Source organism: Phaethon aethereus, assembly GCF_964289735.1.
Source record: "Phaethon aethereus genome assembly, chromosome: Z".
NCBI classification, from domain to species: Eukaryota; Metazoa; Chordata; class Aves; order Phaethontiformes; family Phaethontidae; genus Phaethon; species Phaethon aethereus.
Window position 1 is genome coordinate 21,537,606 of NC_138577.1, and position 18,222 is coordinate 21,555,827.

Here is an 18,222-nt window from a genome sequence, read left to right on the forward strand (position 1 = left end):
AAATTACTCACCTTGTCATTACTTTTCCAAGAAGATATTGCATCAGTTATTTCTCATACTCTTGTCTTCCTTCACCACATAAAGGCAAGGCTCCATCTTCTTTTTTTTTTTTCCTTTTGGTACCAGAATTTTCTGTGTTTTCATTGTTCTTTTCATTGTAATCATATGCTGATAATCTTTGGGATGGCCTACAGCCAGACTGTTACATGGCTAAGAGCTGGAAGACCCTGTAACTCAGAAAAGAAAACAAGAAAAGACGCAAGTAACCAGCTGGCTCTCAAGTTGCAGGTGATCCCTGCTTCCCCAGGGATGCTTCTGCTGTGAGGTGGAGTTGTATCCAGACCATTATGGTGATACTGGCTTTAGCAATACCCAGTTGCTTCCCACCAGTGGGAACTGGAGGCACCCAGCACCTCCTGTGCCAGCACAGGTGCTGTAGAATTGTGTGTGAGCCGCACACAGTTCGAGCCACAGGTTGGTCAGTACAGACCTGGTTTTGGCTCGAGTTTTTCAAACCCCGGAGTTTTACAGGAAGAAAGAAGATGCTACACAGAAAAATGAAATATGAAATAAGTAATTTTGAGTTTCAGAGGAGTGAGGTGGGAAACATGAAAACAACATCCTTTGCATTTTTTTAAAAAACTAAGTCATATATCTACATGCAATTTTATAGCAAATAATTTTTGTATCTACTTTCAGGAATTCGTCACTGTCCCACTGAATTCTGCAGAGAAAACAGGATCATATAATCTCACGGGTCTGTGGGACTCCACAGAATATTCAGTTGCCATTCGGTGTATCAGCATTCTGTCCATGTTCTGGAGTGAATGGAGTAGAGGGAAAACAGCAAGCACAGAAGAGAAAGGTAGGCTAACTATTTAGTAAGTTTTTGTTTGGTTATAGTTTGGGACATTAGGATTTAATAATGGAAAACCGTATTTGCAGCATATTATCAGCCTACTGATTTTAAAATTCTGTTGTTTAAACGGAACACGTGTATTTTGTTTAAAAACAGAAGAGGGAAAACTGAGAGACAAGAGCAAAGAGTAGAGGAGATTTGAAACATGGTACAAACAACGTAGGGCTAAGGAAGAGAATGGGAGAATAGACAGACAGTGAAGAGAGGAAAAATTAAGAGTGTAGGTGGAGACTGAACGTTGCTAAGTAGGATAGTAGCAGAAATGTAGTGTATCAAGTTTGCCCAATACAATGAATTACAAGTAGAGAAATTAAATTGCCAGTTATAAAACTAGAAAATGTCCTCTGGAACTTAACAAATAAAAGAAAGCCGGAGGAAATTTATGGAAAGAGAGAAGCTGTACTAATTAGGGAAAATAGGTACAACATTACCCAAGGGAAAACCTCTTTTTAATAAGTTGCTCTCAGACTGTATTTGTGAAACCTTTTGATTGTTTTTACCATATTACACTATCTTTTTAATATAACAACAAATTTCAAGATATTTTTGTATCTTTAAATAGCTCCTTCAGAAAAAATGGATTTCTGGAGAGTGATTCAGTCTTCACACTCTGCTGGAAGCAGATCTGTACATCTTATGTGGAAGGTATATATTCTTTGTGAATTGATAATCATATGGGTATCCTGCAGCTGTTTTTGCATTGAAGTGTTTTAGTATTGTAGGACATATAGCTGCCAGGGTTTTTTGCTGTCATCAGAAAAAAAAACCTCACTGAACTAAAGCAGAATTGAAAAGGCTTTTGTTTAGTGAACAGTAGATGAATAGAGTTTTGTAATCTGTGCAGAAAGAAAGGGTTTAATTGTGTTCAGATCACTGGAAAATCTGATTGAAAGTCTTTAAAACTGCTATTAAATAATACAGCTTGCCAAAGCTGTGTTTAAATTCACTTTAATCCTCTAGTAAAGTAACCAGAGGCTCCTTGCAGTTCAAATCTCAGTATTTGACTTTTGAACCTTTCCTTCAATTAAATTGTTGCAGATGACTGTCCTGAGGATGGGAATGAAGAAAGTACCATGCTTTTCTAAATATAGTGTAATAGCTTTGTAATTTGATCTGGCCTCTTTAATAGAGTATATACTTTTGATTAGTCAAATAACACTGTGAACACTTATTGCATTTTTTTTAATAGCCATTAAACAGCTTTCCACCTGCTGGCAGAATTCTAGGCTACAAAATACAGTATTTTCCAGAAAACAATGATGCACTTAAAATTACAAACATCTCTACCGATAAGAACATTACTTTACTTTTAAATGAAGAGGCGTATATAATATCTCTTAGTGCCTATAACTCAGCTGGAAATTCTCCTGAAGCTATTTTAAGGATTCCATCAACTGATGAAAAAAGTAAGATTTCCCAGTATTGTGATATTTTTCTCATTAACTAAAAAATGATCTTCTTGATATCTGTTTAAGTTGTGTCATAGTGGAAACAAAATTGTGCTAAGGACTTTTGCCATAGATATGTATTGTACATACATACTATATATGTATTTATAGAACTGTATTATGTACAAAGCTGTGTGGTCCATTACTTTTTATTAGAACAATATTAACTGGTTGTAGTATTTTGCTATCATATATCATGGTTTTGTTACAGATGAGGTTTAGTTTTGCTTCACTGTCATTCATGACCTTGCTGACTTGATTTACTGTTTTCCTATTGCCTTTGTCATCCCCATCAAAACTTGCTTATCTGCATTACCTGTAAAATTTTCAAATGCTAAAAGAGAGACTGGTCTTTGATTCTATATGTGTAAACCTCCTTGAGTAGGAGCTGCCTCTGCCCCTTTTATAGAAACAGAATCATTACGGTTGGAAAAGACCTATAAGGTCATCAAGTCCAACAACCCAACACCACCATGGCCACTAAACCATGTCCTGAAGTGTCACGTCTACACATTTTTTGAACATTTCCAGTGATGGTCACTCCACCTCCCTGGGCAGCCTGTTCCAATGTTTGACCACTCTCTCAGTAAAGAAATTTCTCCTAATATCCAGCCTGACCTCCCCTGGCGCAACTTGAGGCCATTTCCTCTCGTCCTATCACTGGTTACTTGAGAGAAGAGACCAACACCCGCCTCACCATAACCCCCTTTCAGGTAGTTGTAGAGAGCGGTAAGGTCTCCCCTCAGCCTTCTTTTCTCCAGGCTGAACAACCCCAGTTCCCTCAGCTGCTCCTCATAAGACTTGTGCTCCAGACCCCTCACCAGCTTCGTTGCCCTTCTCTGGACACGCTCCAGGCACCTCAATGCCCTTCTTGTAGAGAAGGGCCCAAAACTGAACACAGGATTCAAGGTGCGGCCTCCCCAGTGCTGAGTACAGGGACACAATCACTTCCCTACTCCTGCTGGCCACACTATTCCTCATACAGGCCAGGACGCTGTTGGCCTTGGCCACCTGGGCACACTGCTGGCTCATGTTTGGCTGGCTGTCAACCCCAGGTCCTTTTCTGCCGGGCAGCTCTCCAGCCACTCCTCTCCAAGCCTGTAGTGTTGCATGGGGTTGTTGTGACCCAAGTGCAGGACCCAGCACTTGGCCCTGTTAAACCTCATACAGTTGACCTTTGCCCATCGATGCAGCCTGTCCAGACCCCTCTGCAGAGCCTTCCTGCCCTCCAGCAGATCAACACTCCTGCCCAGTTTGGTGTCATCTGCAACCTTACTGAGGGAGCACTCGATCCCCAGTTTCGTTGTAACAATTCTTATATGCTTCATTGAAGTATCCTGAGCACATGCATGTGAGCATAGGTACAAAGTAAGGTCTTAAGCTTTTTTTTTCAACCTTGACTAAGTCCCATACTCCTTTAAGAAGCAATCTCAACTTGCTATAATTGAGTTGTTTTCTAGCTGCTATTCTTATGAAGATAGAATGGCTGACATTTTCTGTTAAATTTTTAGCTTCTCAGATTATTGAAACAGTGAGGACCTTTACAAGAAATGAAGAAGTGGTTGTGGAATGGATAGCCTCCGAACCAGAAGTAACCAAATATGTAGTTGAGTGGTATGAGGAATTGGAGACAGATCCTTTTGGTAGATCATGGCAATACGTATCAAATTCTACAAACTGGAGAACTAACAAAAGTATGTTCACTTAGCAGTTACAGCTGTAACAATTTACAGATATATATGTATTTATGTGCATTTATTTCTAGGTAGACCGTAAAGAACAAACAAGGATGAACTCATCCAGCTTTCCTCAGACCATTAAAAAAAAACCAATATTATTACATGCTTTATTGAAATCCTTGAATGTAATTTAAAAGCAATTTTAACTCTCTCATTTTCACCCAACGTGCAAGATGGTGTTTGCTCCCATGTAAGATTAGGCTATAGATTTCATGTTTGAGCACTTCTGTGGCTTGATGTTATGCCATGAATCTTCCAGTAGGGAGGCCTAGGACAGATGTATACTGCTTTAGCAGAGAAATGTAGAATGAGAAAAAAGAATTTGAAGATGGAAAAAGATCATGTGCCTTCATGTGTGTTAGAGAGAGAGAGCAAGAAACCTGAAAGAGGATTTGAGGGAGAATTATACTTTAAAATAAGCAAGTGGAGTGATTGGTCAGTCTGGCATGTTAAGTGTTACATAATCATATTTGTATTATGACCTAAGGCATTTCTAAGAGGTTTCAGTGGCATTATGATGCACTGACAAATAGGTGAGGATCTACTCACTTTTGTATTTTAGAGGCTGACTTTTTTTTAACAGATAATCTCTCCTAGTAATAATGTTTTGGTTATGTGTATGTAGTTTCAATGAAAACAATGTGCAGATTTCAAGAGATGTGTGCAAAGGCAAAACTGTGAATGTTGATGTGAATATCCCATGCACATTACCTTTAGATAATTAAATGCATCTTCTTTTCTTTATACATTTAGATTTTTTTTCACAAACACGGGAATAATGGTGAAAATATTTAATATAATAAATATAATATATGTAATAAGTGAATTTTGAATTATTACTTTTTTGGTTCTCCATTGGTGAAATTAAATTTATCAAATTTGAAAGTGGTTCTTGTTCAGGTAAGGATCTTTCTGAATCTTACATCAAGGAAAAAGAATTTCCAAGATTTTTAGAAAACAAGTACCCTGCATTTTCAAAAGTGAAGAGAAATACTCAGTTTGTTAATAATGAATATACTAGCTTGCACGTTAGATTTGTCTTACTGGTTCAGACAACAGTGATTTAAATACTGTTTCTGTGCTACAGTAAAACAAATTAAACAAAAATCTGCTTGAAGTAAAATTCAAGAGCAGTTTATTACACATTGAATTGAGATGGGTGAGTCTTGAGTGTTATGCTGAAAATTGCACTATTTCAGCAATTTACTGTGAGGAATAAATGCTATTTATAGCTGTTCTCAATATATTTAAAAAAACAACTTTTCTCCTTAGCGTTATGAGGAGATTTTAATTTACCCTAAGTACAAGCCACATTAGAAATGTCAAGACAAATTCAAACTTACTGTTATTCGGGCATCCTTTTGTGGAATTATTTTAAAGACGGCATGTGGGCCATCATAACTTTTGCTATGTTGCAATAGGTATAAGGGACTGAAAAAGCAGCAGAGAGCTGATAAAATGCAGATATCTGTTGGCAGCCATTATTCTTGCTGAACAAGCTGCCAAGTTTGTGGAGGAATGGTCTAGGAAACCCTGGACACTGGTTTCATCCCACAGAGTGTAGAGCCACAGATATCTCCTCTCAGGGTTGATGAGAGTTGCTTGTAAGTAGGGGGTGAACCCTGTTGATTACTTGGCTGCTGGATTGTTCAGAGTTCAAAACTTTGTTTGAACTTGCACTATGTATAAACTCTACCGAAGAGATTTCACTTGTACAATTGTGCTTTTGAGTACAGCTGGTGAGAAGCAGATCTGCAGTTGGCATAACTGGAACATCAATGTAGAATTAAGATCTGGGGTTCCACTGTGCCTTTTAGGCTGTTTGATGCATGAGACAAAACTCAATTCTGCAGAGCAGTAGACCTAAAGATATGTGAAATTAAAATTATATATAGCGGAATACTTTTATACTGGTTATTTGAAAATAAAAACTTCCTCCAAAACCTTAAACTGTCATGAGATGGATACATGACTTCATACAGAGAAGCTGTATAAGGCCAAAGTATAATTACCCATTCAAAGTATTTCTCGTGAAAAATGAGTCGGAAACCAAGTGCTCTGATGAATACTACTAAATGAAATTCATTGTGTTAAGGGCAGTAATGAGGCCATAAATACATATGCTTGCAAGTTGAAGAAAACAGAAGTCTGTAACTATATTTAGAACTGCACTGATATTTAGTCTACTTTCATTGTATTAATATCATATAGAGAATTGTAAGTAAATATTCCTATTCCTTTTTTTCCTTTGCAGAAAACTTTAAACCATTTATATGCTATAACATCTCAGTGTATCCCCTCTATGGAAACACAGTAGCCGCTCCATATTCCATACAAACTTATGTTCAAGTAAAAAGTATGTATTTTAAACTAATAATGTTGTGAAAGGTGTGTTGTAGTCTGTCTCTCAGGGTATATTGCCTGTGAGTAATTTGGTCCTGGCATTACTGACAGGGAGATATTGATGCTGGAATAAAACAGGATTTGGCCTTCCTGATTTCTGTTCATAGGTCAGCTACTGAGTTGTTCAGTAAAGAAAATTTGTATCTTATGAGACAGGTACCTTGCTGCTTGAATCCACTCATCGTAAAGTTTACATACGGTATACAAAGCACTTGGAAAGACTATAGCTACAAACATGAAGCAGGTTTTTAAACTGGTTATCTCTTAAATGTTACAGCTCATTTAGATATGTAATTAGTCTCGATTTTAATGCTTGACTGCATTTATCAGTCCTAATATATGAGGAAATTCTACTGACAGAATAGAATGGATGGTTTGAAAAACTTGCTTTTTGTTAAATTTTAAAATGCAACAAAGTATTTGGAGTCCTGCATGTAAAAAATGGTAAGAAACTGTGATGTTTGTGATTGGATAGAAACTGTGGATGAAATAGTGTTGTGGGGTGGGAAGAAGGTTTCTGTATTTGTAGAAGTTTAATGTGAATTCAGTGATGTATATAGCCAGCTGTAAAAAATGTAGTTTACTGGTAACTTTAAGATTTCAGGTGAAAATGCCAATTTGTGTGTGTGTGCATATATAGGTCTATGTAAGTGTGCACACACACATAGTACAATGCCCTGCTAAACAGCATTAATTACTAGGAGGAGGTAATGGAGTATTAATGTTTGAGTAATACTTACTAGCACAATTAGGTCTTTGTTTTGAGTGCTTTCCTGTTTACAGGGAGCCATGACAATACTAAAGGTTGTCAGAGAATGGGAAGGAAGATAATTTGTCTTAAAACTGAAGCACAGAGAGCTCTTGCTTCAAAGTTACGAGCAGTGCACATGAGGTTGTATTTTGTAAGTAGAATAACTGTGTCTAATGTAGTGGGCAAAGACCGAGGGTGCTGGAGACCCCAGTTGAATCTCAGCTCAGCCAGAGACGTCCTGCGTACCGTGACTTGCACCTGAGTTCCCCCATGAGTGCATAAGGATGTTTTACCTCTTGATCTCTCTCCAATGTTGTGAGGATAGAACCTTTCAGTGATCCTAAGGTATTCGAATGCAGTAACGCTGAGAACTGTGCAAATGCCACAACAGGTGAGGGGAAGTATTATCAGAAAAAAACACACATTAAAGAGGGTGAGAAAAGTTAAGGGCTATATCAGAGCACTAAGATGACATATTTACTTGCACGTTTGTTGCCCCTAATGTTACTGCTATGTGTGAAGTAACACAGATGGATAACATTGCTGTACTTAGACTATTTTACTACTTTTTCTAATTTATAATGCTTCTGTGTAGAGCCATCAGAAGGACCTGTGGCTGACACAGGCATTCCCAGAAAAAATGAAGTTACAATAAAATGGAAGGAGATTTCACAGGATAAAAGAAATGGATTTATCAGTAACTATACAATATTTTATAAACCTGAAGATGGAGAAGAATTAAGTAAGTATCCATTAAACATCAATGCTTTCCACAGGTTTATGACAATCTGATGTCTCAAGATAGTTATTTTCATAGTTATTAGCACACTTTGCTATTGTATGTTATAAATATGTCTGAAAATAAACTGGTACTAAAATGTGGCTTACATAAAGATTAAAAATTTTTCTAGGTTTAATTCAAATGATGGGGTATTCTAGGGAATAGTTCCTGCTTTAATACTACGCATGTATTGTTGCTCAGTTTTGTTGTTCTGAACTTATTTTCTCCAGCACTGCTTGCTCTCAATGAATCTTTTTTACTAGTAGTATTGTACTACCCATGGTAGTACGGCCATGACTGTTGACCACATCGTCCTTTCTGCTTCTCAGATGAAAATCTCATGGATCCCCAGGTGATAAATTTAGTCAGTGTATGGCAGCATTTTCATTGCTCTTCCCTTTCCAGACCAGGATGAAAACTCATATATGACAGGTTTTTCCAGATTGTTCTCTGTTAACAGTAAAAAAAAAAAATCAAATTTGAAGTATTATGCCAAATTAGAGGTAATTATTTGTCAGGCACTTGCTGTTTTCCCCTTTTACGTATGTACTAGTCTCCCTCCATCTTCATATCTCTCTTCCATTTTGACATACTTATGAAGCCATTGTAAAAAGTCATTACAGAAGTAGAGGAGCTAAAGTTGAGCTAAAAGGTATTGGAGAGTCATAGATCCTATGCAAATTCATGAATTTGAACCTTGTGATGGTTCAGTGAATTTATAAGTTCCTTGGAATTTATAAGTATCCTTGGCAGGATGCCTTTCCCAAGCCCTCAGCTTCTGGAACAGTAGGGTGGAAATTTTCTGGTAAAAATGTTTTACAGTCAGTTTTATGATAAAAGCAAATGATAGACAAGAAGCCAAAATAAGTTGGCAAGAAATAGTTTCTTTGGACATAGGTTCTGTATTAATATATTCAAATTTTCTTGATTTTCCATGCTTGGTATTGCTTTTCTGCTCTGGTGACTGATAGCATAAGTTTTTGAGCATGTTTTTAATCTCCTACCTCAGGATGAGTGTCCATACAAGGTGACAGTATAATCCTATCTATTCAGAACTTCTCTAGCATAAATCTCAGCAGAATCTTTTATGAGAAATATTTTGGTGACCTCAATTTTTTCTTCCTGTATAGTTTATGAAGAATGCTGTTTGATAATTCAATGGTTCAGAAATGGTTCTTTTTCCTCCTTTGTCACTGTTAGCAGATACCCAACATAATCTTTTTTTAAAAAGACCTCAAACTTACAAACCTTGTGATGCCTTCAGTTGCTTCTGGATATCCAGTTTGGAGCCAGCAGAAGAGTATTCTTGGTAATTTTTAAGTTAGAAGGAGGAAGCTGGTTATTTCTGTCAGACTCAGTCCTCTACATGAAATTTTCCCTGCCATGTTGGTTTCTGAATAATCTAATGCTGACTGCTTTGTGCAGGGTCATCCTCAAGACATGCAGCCTCATGTTTTGGAGCCATATGTCTCCATACTTTTTTTTACTTCTAACGTAAAGCTGACTGTGCCCATTTTAGAGGTTCAGATTAGTTTCTTTAGGAAATTAGTTTTAAATAGCAAGTCAAGGGAGTTAAATTTAAATGGCAAAACCCTACTGTACTGATGTTTTTTGAGGCTTGTCTGATGTCCTATCTTTTTGATAAAAATAGAACATGGAGTTTGTGCAGAAGTGATTTTGTAGAATCATAGAATCTTTGGGTTGGAAGGGACCTTTTAAGGTCATCTAGTCCAACCCGCTGCAGTAAGCAGGGACATGACTGATGCCCTCTAACCCGAGAACTTCACTTTCCCCTACTTGATTTAAGAGAAACTCCATTTAAATCTCAGGGCATATTGCAGCATATCTGTTTCCTGAGTGTTTCTTGCGTGAGCTGAACGATGATGCAAGTTGACTTTGACTTTATGCGACAGAAAATGTTTTAGGGACTTTACTCTCATAATATGAACATGCTTTTAATACTGTTTTGTGGTGTGTTGACGTTGGCTGGATGCTGGGTGCCTACTAAAGCCACTCTTATTACTCCCCCTCCTCAGCTGGACAGGGGAGAGAAAATATAACGAAAGGCTCGTGGATCAAGATAAGGACAGGGAGAGATCAGTCACCTGTTACTGTCACAGGCAAAACAGACTCGACTTGGGGAAATTGGTTTAATTTATTGGCAATCAAATCAGAGTAGGGTAATGAGAACTGAAACAGAATCTTAAAAACACCTCCCCCCCACCCCTCCCTTCTTCCCGGGCTCAGCTTCACTCCTGATTTTCCCCATCTCCTCCCCCCGAGCGGCGCAGGGGGACGGGGAATGGGGGCTGTGGTCAGTTCATCACACGCTGTCCCTGCCGCTCCTTCCTCCTCAGGGGGAGGACTCCCCACCTTCTGCCCTGCTCCAGCCTGGGGTCCCTCCCACGGGAGACCGTCCTCCACAAACTTCTCCAACGTGAGTCCTTCCCATGGGCTGCAGTTCTTCACCAACTGCTCCAGCCTGGGTCCCCACCACGGGTGCCATCCTTCGGGAACAGGCTGTTCCAGCCTGGGCCCCCGGGGGGTCCCAGGTCCTGCCAGCAAACCTGCTCCAGCCGGGGCTCCTCTCACTCCCCCCGGGGCCACAGGCCCTGCCAGGAGCCGGCTCCAGCCTGGGCTGCCCACGGGGTCACGGCCTCCTTCGGGCATCCCCCTGCTCTGGCGTGGGGCCCTCCCCGGGTGCGGGTGGAGATCTGCTCCCCCGTGGAGCTCCATGGCCGCAGGGGCACAGCCGGCCTCCCCATGGGCTTCACCCCGGGCTGCCGGGGACCCTCTGCTCCGGCGCCTGGAGCCCCTCCTGCCCCTCCTGCTGCACTGGCCTGGGGGTCTGCAGGGCTGTTTCTCCCACGTGTTCTCACTCCTCTCTCTGGCTGCAATTGCCGAGCCCTTTTTTTTTTTTTACCTCTTTTTAACTCTGTTCCCTGAGAGGTGCTGCCATCATCACTGATGGGCTCGGCCTTGGCCAGTGGTGGGTCCATCTCAGAGCCGGCTGCATGGGCTCTGTTGGACACAGGGAAGCTTCTGGCAGCTTCTCACAGAATCACTAAGGGTGGAAAGGACCTTTAACATCACCAAGTCCAACCATTAATCCAACGCCACCATGTCCCCTACAACATGTCCTGAAGTGCCAGATCCACACCTTTTTTGAATACTTCCAGAGATGGTGGCTCCACCACCTCCCTGGGCAGCCTGTTCCAATGCTTGACCATCCTCTCGGTGAAGAAATTTTTCCTAATATCCGATCTAAACCTCCCCTGGTACAACTTGAGGCCATTTCCTCTCATCCTATCACTAGTTACTTGGGAGAAGAGACCAGCAGCCACCTCACCACAACCCCCTTTCAGGTAGTTGTAGAGAGCGATAAGGTCTCCCCTCAGCCTCTTCTTCTCCAGTCTAAACAACCCCAGTTCCCTCAGCTGCTCCTCATAAGACTTGTTCTCCAGACCCCTCACCAGCTTCATTGCCCTTCTCTGGACACGCTCCAGCACCTCAACATCCTTCTTGTAGCAAGGGGCCCAAAACTGAACACAGGATTCAAGGTGTGGCCTCACCACAGTGCCGAGTACAGGGACACAATCACTTCCCTACTCCTGCTGGCCACACTATTTCTGATACAGGCCAGGATGCTGTTGGCCTTCCTGGCCACCTGGGCACACTGACGGCTCATGTTCAGCCGGCTGTCAAACAGCACCCCCAGGTCCCTTTCCGCCGGGCAGCTCTCCAGGCACTCCTCCCAAAGCCTGTAGCGTTGCATGGGGTTGTTGTGACCCAAGTGCAGGACCCAGCACCTGGCCTTATTAAACCTCATACAGTTGACCTCGGCTCATCCATCCAGCCTGTCCACATCCCTCCTGCCCTCCAGCAGATCAACACTCCTGCCCAACTTGGTGTCATCTGCAAACTTACTGCGGGAGCACTCAATCCCCTCATCCAGATCATCGATAAAGATACTGAACAAGACCGGCCCCAGAACCGAGCCCTGGGGAACACTGCTTGTGACCAGCCACCAGCCGGATTTAATACCGTTCACCACAACTCTCTGGGCTTGGCCATCCAACCAGTTCCTCACCCAGCAAAGAGTAAACCTGTCTAAGCCACGAGCTGCCAGTTTCTCCAGGAGAATGCTGTGGGAGGTGGTGTCAAAGGCTTTACTAAATAAAGTCCAGGTAGACAACATCCACAGCCTTCCCCATATCCACTAGGTGAGTCACCTGGTCATAGAAGGAGATCAGCTTGGTCAAGCAGGACCTGCCTTTCATGAACCCATGCTGGCTGGGCCTGAGCCCTTGGCTGTCCTGCACATGCCCTGTGAGCACTCTCAAGATGAACTGTTCCATGATCTTCCCCGGTACCGAGGTCAGGCTGACAGGCCTGTAGTTCCCTGGACGCTCCTTCCAGCCTTTCTTGTAGACGGGTGTCACACTGGCAAGCCTCCAGTCTTCTGGGATCTCCCCTGTTAACCAGGACTGCTGATAAATGATGGAGAGTGGCTTGGCAAGCTCCTCCGCCAGCTCTCTCAGTACACTTGGGTGGATCCCATCAGGCCCCATAGACTTGTGGGTGTCCAGGTGGCTTAACAGGTCCTTAACTGCTTCCTCCTGGATTATGGCCGGGTTATTGTGAAGGCACCCCTGCAGCCCCCCACTACTAAACCCTTGCCACACAAACCCAATACTTATTTGTAGACATAGAATGTTATGATATATGCCCTGCTTAAAAGAATTTAAAAGTGAAGCACATCATACTAATTCCAGTAATGGAGAAGGTATTGGAAACGTTGAGTTCTGTTAGAAAAGCATTTTGGAACTTGGAAAAAAATTCCTGTTGATTTTGGCTTTCCTCTGACTGTATTGGGGTGATACCCCACTGCTGATGGAGGGCATCCTTTTGGATGATCAGTCTCTAACTGCATGTACTAGAAATACAGTTAAATTTCATGAGTTGCAGAAACTATTTTAAGTTCTTAATTTCTGAGCCTGGGTTCCAGGAAATAAAAAGTTGTCAAAGCACAATTTTCAATGATAAAATAAACTACAGGAGATCATGATTTGCCTATCTTTACTATTAGCAAAAATGTGTGTTTATTTTAAAAAGCAAATACGAAATAATTTATTTTTTTCCCTAACCTTTTAAGTAGCATTGATAAACATTGTCAGTAATTTAAGCTTTCTCTTTCAAAGGACTGACAAGGTTGCTTTGTATTTCAAGTTGTCTTCAAAATATTTTGTGATCTATCATTGTAAAAGATGCTAAATAAGTGTACAGTTCCCTGATACAACACTGTTTTGTGTGTTTATTGACATAAATCTTCTCCTAAAAAGATGAAACTGTGAACTCTGATGTTCTGCAATACAGACTGAAGTCCTTACAGGCTAATACACAATATACTGTCTATATTATGGCAAACAATGAAGCTGGTGGGACTAGTGGAGAGCCAAGAACCTTCAAGACTTTGAAATTCAGTAAGTAATATTCCAGGTTAGTTATTACTATTTTAAAAACAGGTTTGGGAGTAAGCAATGTAGGACATTTTTGTTTAGGCATTTGTTTTTGTTTTGTTTTTTTTTTTTTAATTAGAGTTAAACAAAAGAAGGAAAAATTACCAACACTAGTGAATTTAACTCAATTTCACTGATCATCTCACAGACTAAAACTTCAAGATTAGAAGTCAAAACCCAGAATCTTTATTTTGCTGTCAATAAAGCTGTGGAATACTATGGATGTTTGTGGGAGCAACAGTTTGTGCAGTGAGTTATGGGATGTGGTGCCTAAAAGTTGACATTTCCATCTGAGGTACTAGATATAGAATAGCTGTGCATTGTGTCACAACCCTTTTGCTGTATAAGCTTAACTACTAAATGAGTGCACAGGTTGTGGCCAGTGTGTGTGTGGAAATATCTTTTTCTATTTCTTACGATTTGTCTTAGCCAGATTTTACCAAGGAGGTTGGTATGATGGCTGCAGGTCAGAAGTTCAGACAATTCCTCATTTCTACTTCTGGAAGAATGTTTTCAATACATACATAAATTATCAGGTGGCCAGTCTGAAATATAAAAAAGGGCATGAGCTATCCTTAAACTTGTCATGTGACTCGAAGCTAATTTATTTTTTGCCTATAAATTCATCAGCTAGTTTGCTATTCAAATGCAAGGTAAATTAGACTATGCTGATATCTGGTCTCTATTTCTGTCAGTTTGGAAGACAGCTCAGAAATCTGCATACTGTTTCAGTGAGAGTAACTGTATTTTTTGTATATTTAAAAACCTATCTCCTGCATTGAGTTTGCTGCTTATTTTGTAGTAGGTGGTAGAAGTGGCACTATATGGCAGTTTTAGGTGACTCTAAGAGAGTCACTCCTCAGAGAGGTGGTAGACTTCATCCTAGGTGACTTTCAAAGGTTGGCTTGGTATGACCCTAAGCAACATGGTTCTAATTGCAAAGGCGGATGAGGTGACCTACAGATGTCCCCTCCAACCTGAATTACTGTGTGATTCTGTTAAATAAAGGAAATTTTAAAATGCAATACATCTGTTCCTGAGATACCCTGAGAAGTCTCATCATGAGCTGCTTTTCTGGCTCAGTAACTGTGACTTGTTGGATTCAAAGTACTCATCTTTTGACATGTTGTACAATGAGTACCATACAGTATTCTGAGTAAGTTTGGCTAGTTTTGACAGGGCTCTTTAGGATTGTGCTAATTAGGTGACTTGGATGTTGAAAATTAGCTATCTTATACAAATACATGAAGAAATTATAAACATCTGTGGGTTTTTTTCCCCCCTCTAAAGGTAAAGAAGATGTTATTTTCATTGCTCTACCCATTGGATTAAGCCTATTATTTCTGTTAGGCCTTTGGATAACATGCATTTTGAACAAACACATGTGAGTATGTTTTCTGCCTTCTAAAACTGAATGCAATCAGTTAATTTTAACCTGTAAAAGAGAATTTTTTATAAATGCTTTTGTTGGGTTCCAAAACAATGTCAAATTAAGAAAATAAGCGATTGAAGTAACAAATAACTAAGCATACAGATTATCTCGTAACTGCAGTTACTGTGCTATAATCCAAAAATAAATACTAATTTTAGAAAGTGTGGTAAATCACAACAAAAGAAATAGGAGAAACAAATTTACATATCACCTATATCAGTCTATGGAAAATGCTACATGCCATTTGCAGTTCCGTGGTCAATCAGGTGAGGAGAGCATACTTAAGTCAGTTACTGAAAAGTTAACAATGCCAAAAATAAAGTTTCCCAGGCACTCTTAATATATCTGCTAATACACCACTAGAAGACACATTTCACATAACCCCTACTGTTCATCTTAGCTACATTAATGTTGCTTTTGTTAGTTTGTGACATTTCCATTGGGCTGTAAAGAAGTCATGAAGAAACTAGAAATTACATCAAGTGAAAGGATTTGGATGCTTGATCCATGAGTATGGATCCATATCTAGATACGATTCATAATCCTTTTATCTGCTGTCACAGATGTCCCCTGCCAGATTTTAAATTGTTTCTTCAGAGGGGATGCTATAACATCCAAAAGATGACTGTGAGGATTTTTTAAGGTTATAAAATGTGCTTTTCTTTAGCCTGAAAATTGACTGGGTTGTTTGGCTGAAGCGTAATAAGAAGGTTAAAAATCTTAATTATTTTGTGGTTTTCTAAGCTATTAGAACCAAGATTATTGTCATGCAAAGCATCAGGTAATAAGTATAGCTAAAGTAGTAAGTATAATTTCCAGCTCTTTTACATCTTCATTTGTGTTGTGTATTCTGAATTTTTACAATAGTAAGAAACTATGTTTTGATTCTGGAGAATACCTTGAGATGTAGTTGAGTGTTTATATTCTTGTGCAGATCAAATTGCAATGTGAAAAGTCAAGCTATGGCCTGGTTTTCATTCACTTATATATATACCCAGTACCAATTAGAGGTTCATTTTGTTTCCTGTTTACTACTCCATTGGACAGCTGTAAGCTACAGTGCTGGTTAGCATCATTTATCTGCTGTGAACATAAGATCTCAGTGTAGCTCTAGTGTGGTGTAGTTCTAGGGACATTTTCCTAGAGCAAAGTTTACCTGAGCTGGCTTTTCACTGAAGAACCACAATGAAACATGATCACAACAGGTTTTGTATATAGCATTATTTTGGCGTGCTATCAGTTGATCTACTATATAATTTTTTAAAATTACTTATGTGCATTATTAATTTTTCTGCAATGTCTCTGTAACCCAATTTTTTTACTTGTTGAGATCCTTTGTAATAAAAATCAATGTGAGGGAAAACAATTGTAATGAAAAAGACTGTTTCAATATAGGAAAGGCTTCCTTTGTGAAAGTTTGATATTTTAGCAATATTTGGGCTTTCTGGAGATTTGTTTATTTTATTTTTAATAATCTACTTCTTTCATCATTTGACTAAAATTCTTTTCTCAATGATAGGTTTAAAAAGATTTGCTGGCCTGATATACCCAATCCTGCAGAGAGCATTGCAGTGGAATGGCCGCTTGATACATCTATGGTAATAATTGCAATTTTATGTATTTTAGAAAGGATCAAATGGAGAGAAGTCAGGTCCTCCTCTGACAGTCATTTATGATTAAATTAAAAAAACTGTTGAGTTTCATTCTTCTATTTCAGTGGTATAAAATGTTCTTAATTGTATTTCCAACTAATAGAAAAGATGCATCATTATAAAGTGTATTCATTTAATTCTTATATGATAACAAGAAATAATGTTTTGAAGTTATAAAGTGATGGTGGACATGGTTTATTAAATAAAGTCAATTAAATTTGCTCAGATTATTGAGTCTACTGAGTCAGATTCCCACATCTGGATATCTCCTCCTTTATCCACAAAAAATGGAGTGCAACATACAGGATTTGGTGTGTTACAGCACTAACATTTCCATCTTTTTTTATTGTTGGATATGTATTCCGTATTAGAGCTTTGATGTTTCTTTGAATGAAGTGGAGTTGATCAGGTTTACATAGAAAGTGTAATCTGTGGAGAATGGGATTTAAACTTATGTCTGAAAAATCGCTGGTTAGAGTGGAAAAGATGGAAACAGTCTGAGCCTGATTTCAAGCCTTCGGTGAAACTCCTCATTTTATTAAGCACAGAAAACCTAATATGAAAGTGTTTAAGAAATGGACAGAATAACATTGTCATTTTTAGTACTCATTCACATATAACTGCATCCCAGCTGAAATGCATATGGACTCTTCATTCATGTACTTTTAAAATTAAGTCAGAGCTCACATGGCAATATTTTATATATTAAAAATATAAACTAATACATTATCTACACTATGTAACTTTCCCATTTATCTCTTTGTACTGACAGAATAATTCATTCTTGAAGCGAGTGACATCTGAGGCTAAAACCATAGACTTTGAAGATATAAGTGTTTTGGAACATTGTTTACCTGAAGAAAGCCAGGGAGGATCACTACTAAGGAATTGTGAAAATCATGTTTCTGAATGTACTGATACTAATACAAAAGGCACAGTTAATGGAGATAAAAAGATACTGTGTAATGAAGAAAATGAAGTTGCTAAATGTTTTTCACCATCCATGCCTTACATAATTACTGACCAAGGTACCACAAGTCAAACACATTCAGCTTCGATACCAGCGAAGGAAATCCAACCGATAGAAATGCTGGAAGATGATTTTTGTGAATCCCAACAGACTTCAATTAAAAATGAAGAAGGTGATCATGAAGAAGTTTTAAAGCTGGAAGATTTCAGTGGAAAAGCACAGTTCAATCCATACCTTAAAAATTCTGTTAAAACAAGGGAATTTCTTATTTCTGAGAACTTGCCAGAACACAGTAAGAATAAACCCCAAAGCCAGTCAACTGTCTTACCTCCTTTTCAGCCAAATGTTGCAGGACAATCCTACATAACATTGGACATGTTCGGGCTGGCCACAGCTCATTAGTGTGAGAAAACTTCCCTTTGTAAAGTCCCCTTGTGAGATACATCTTGGCACTGCTGCTTATATGTATTGATATGTTCTAACCTGGCTGATCTCAGTTAATTTGCATGAAAACACTCCCTTCCTTTGAACAGCTGTGAAGTAATTTTTTGCACTGTGTTGTTAGCTGTCAGTATTCACTTTCAGGGTGGAGTGGGGGTTTTTTTGTT

The 18,222-nt window shown here is 39.3% G+C and overlaps 1 protein-coding gene across 1 annotated transcript in view; it reads left to right on the forward strand.

Annotated features, from left to right (window-relative positions):
* Positions 1–18,016, forward strand: part of IL31RA (interleukin 31 receptor A) — a gene marked incomplete at both ends in the record, with an annotated part of 30,831 nt that extends 12,815 nt beyond the window's left edge. The window contains 10 exons of the mRNA XM_082013765.1: positions 700–865; positions 1,482–1,564; positions 2,109–2,325; positions 3,879–4,061; positions 6,361–6,462; positions 7,856–8,002; positions 13,384–13,524; positions 14,851–14,944; positions 16,512–16,590; positions 17,417–18,016. Coding sequence (XP_081869891.1) covers positions 700–865; positions 1,482–1,564; positions 2,109–2,325; positions 3,879–4,061; positions 6,361–6,462; positions 7,856–8,002; positions 13,384–13,524; positions 14,851–14,944; positions 16,512–16,590; positions 17,417–18,016 — 1,812 coding nt within the window. The remainder of the gene's footprint in view (positions 1–699; positions 866–1,481; positions 1,565–2,108; positions 2,326–3,878; positions 4,062–6,360; positions 6,463–7,855; positions 8,003–13,383; positions 13,525–14,850; positions 14,945–16,511; positions 16,591–17,416) is intronic.
* Positions 18,017–18,222: the final 206 nt, after the last annotated feature.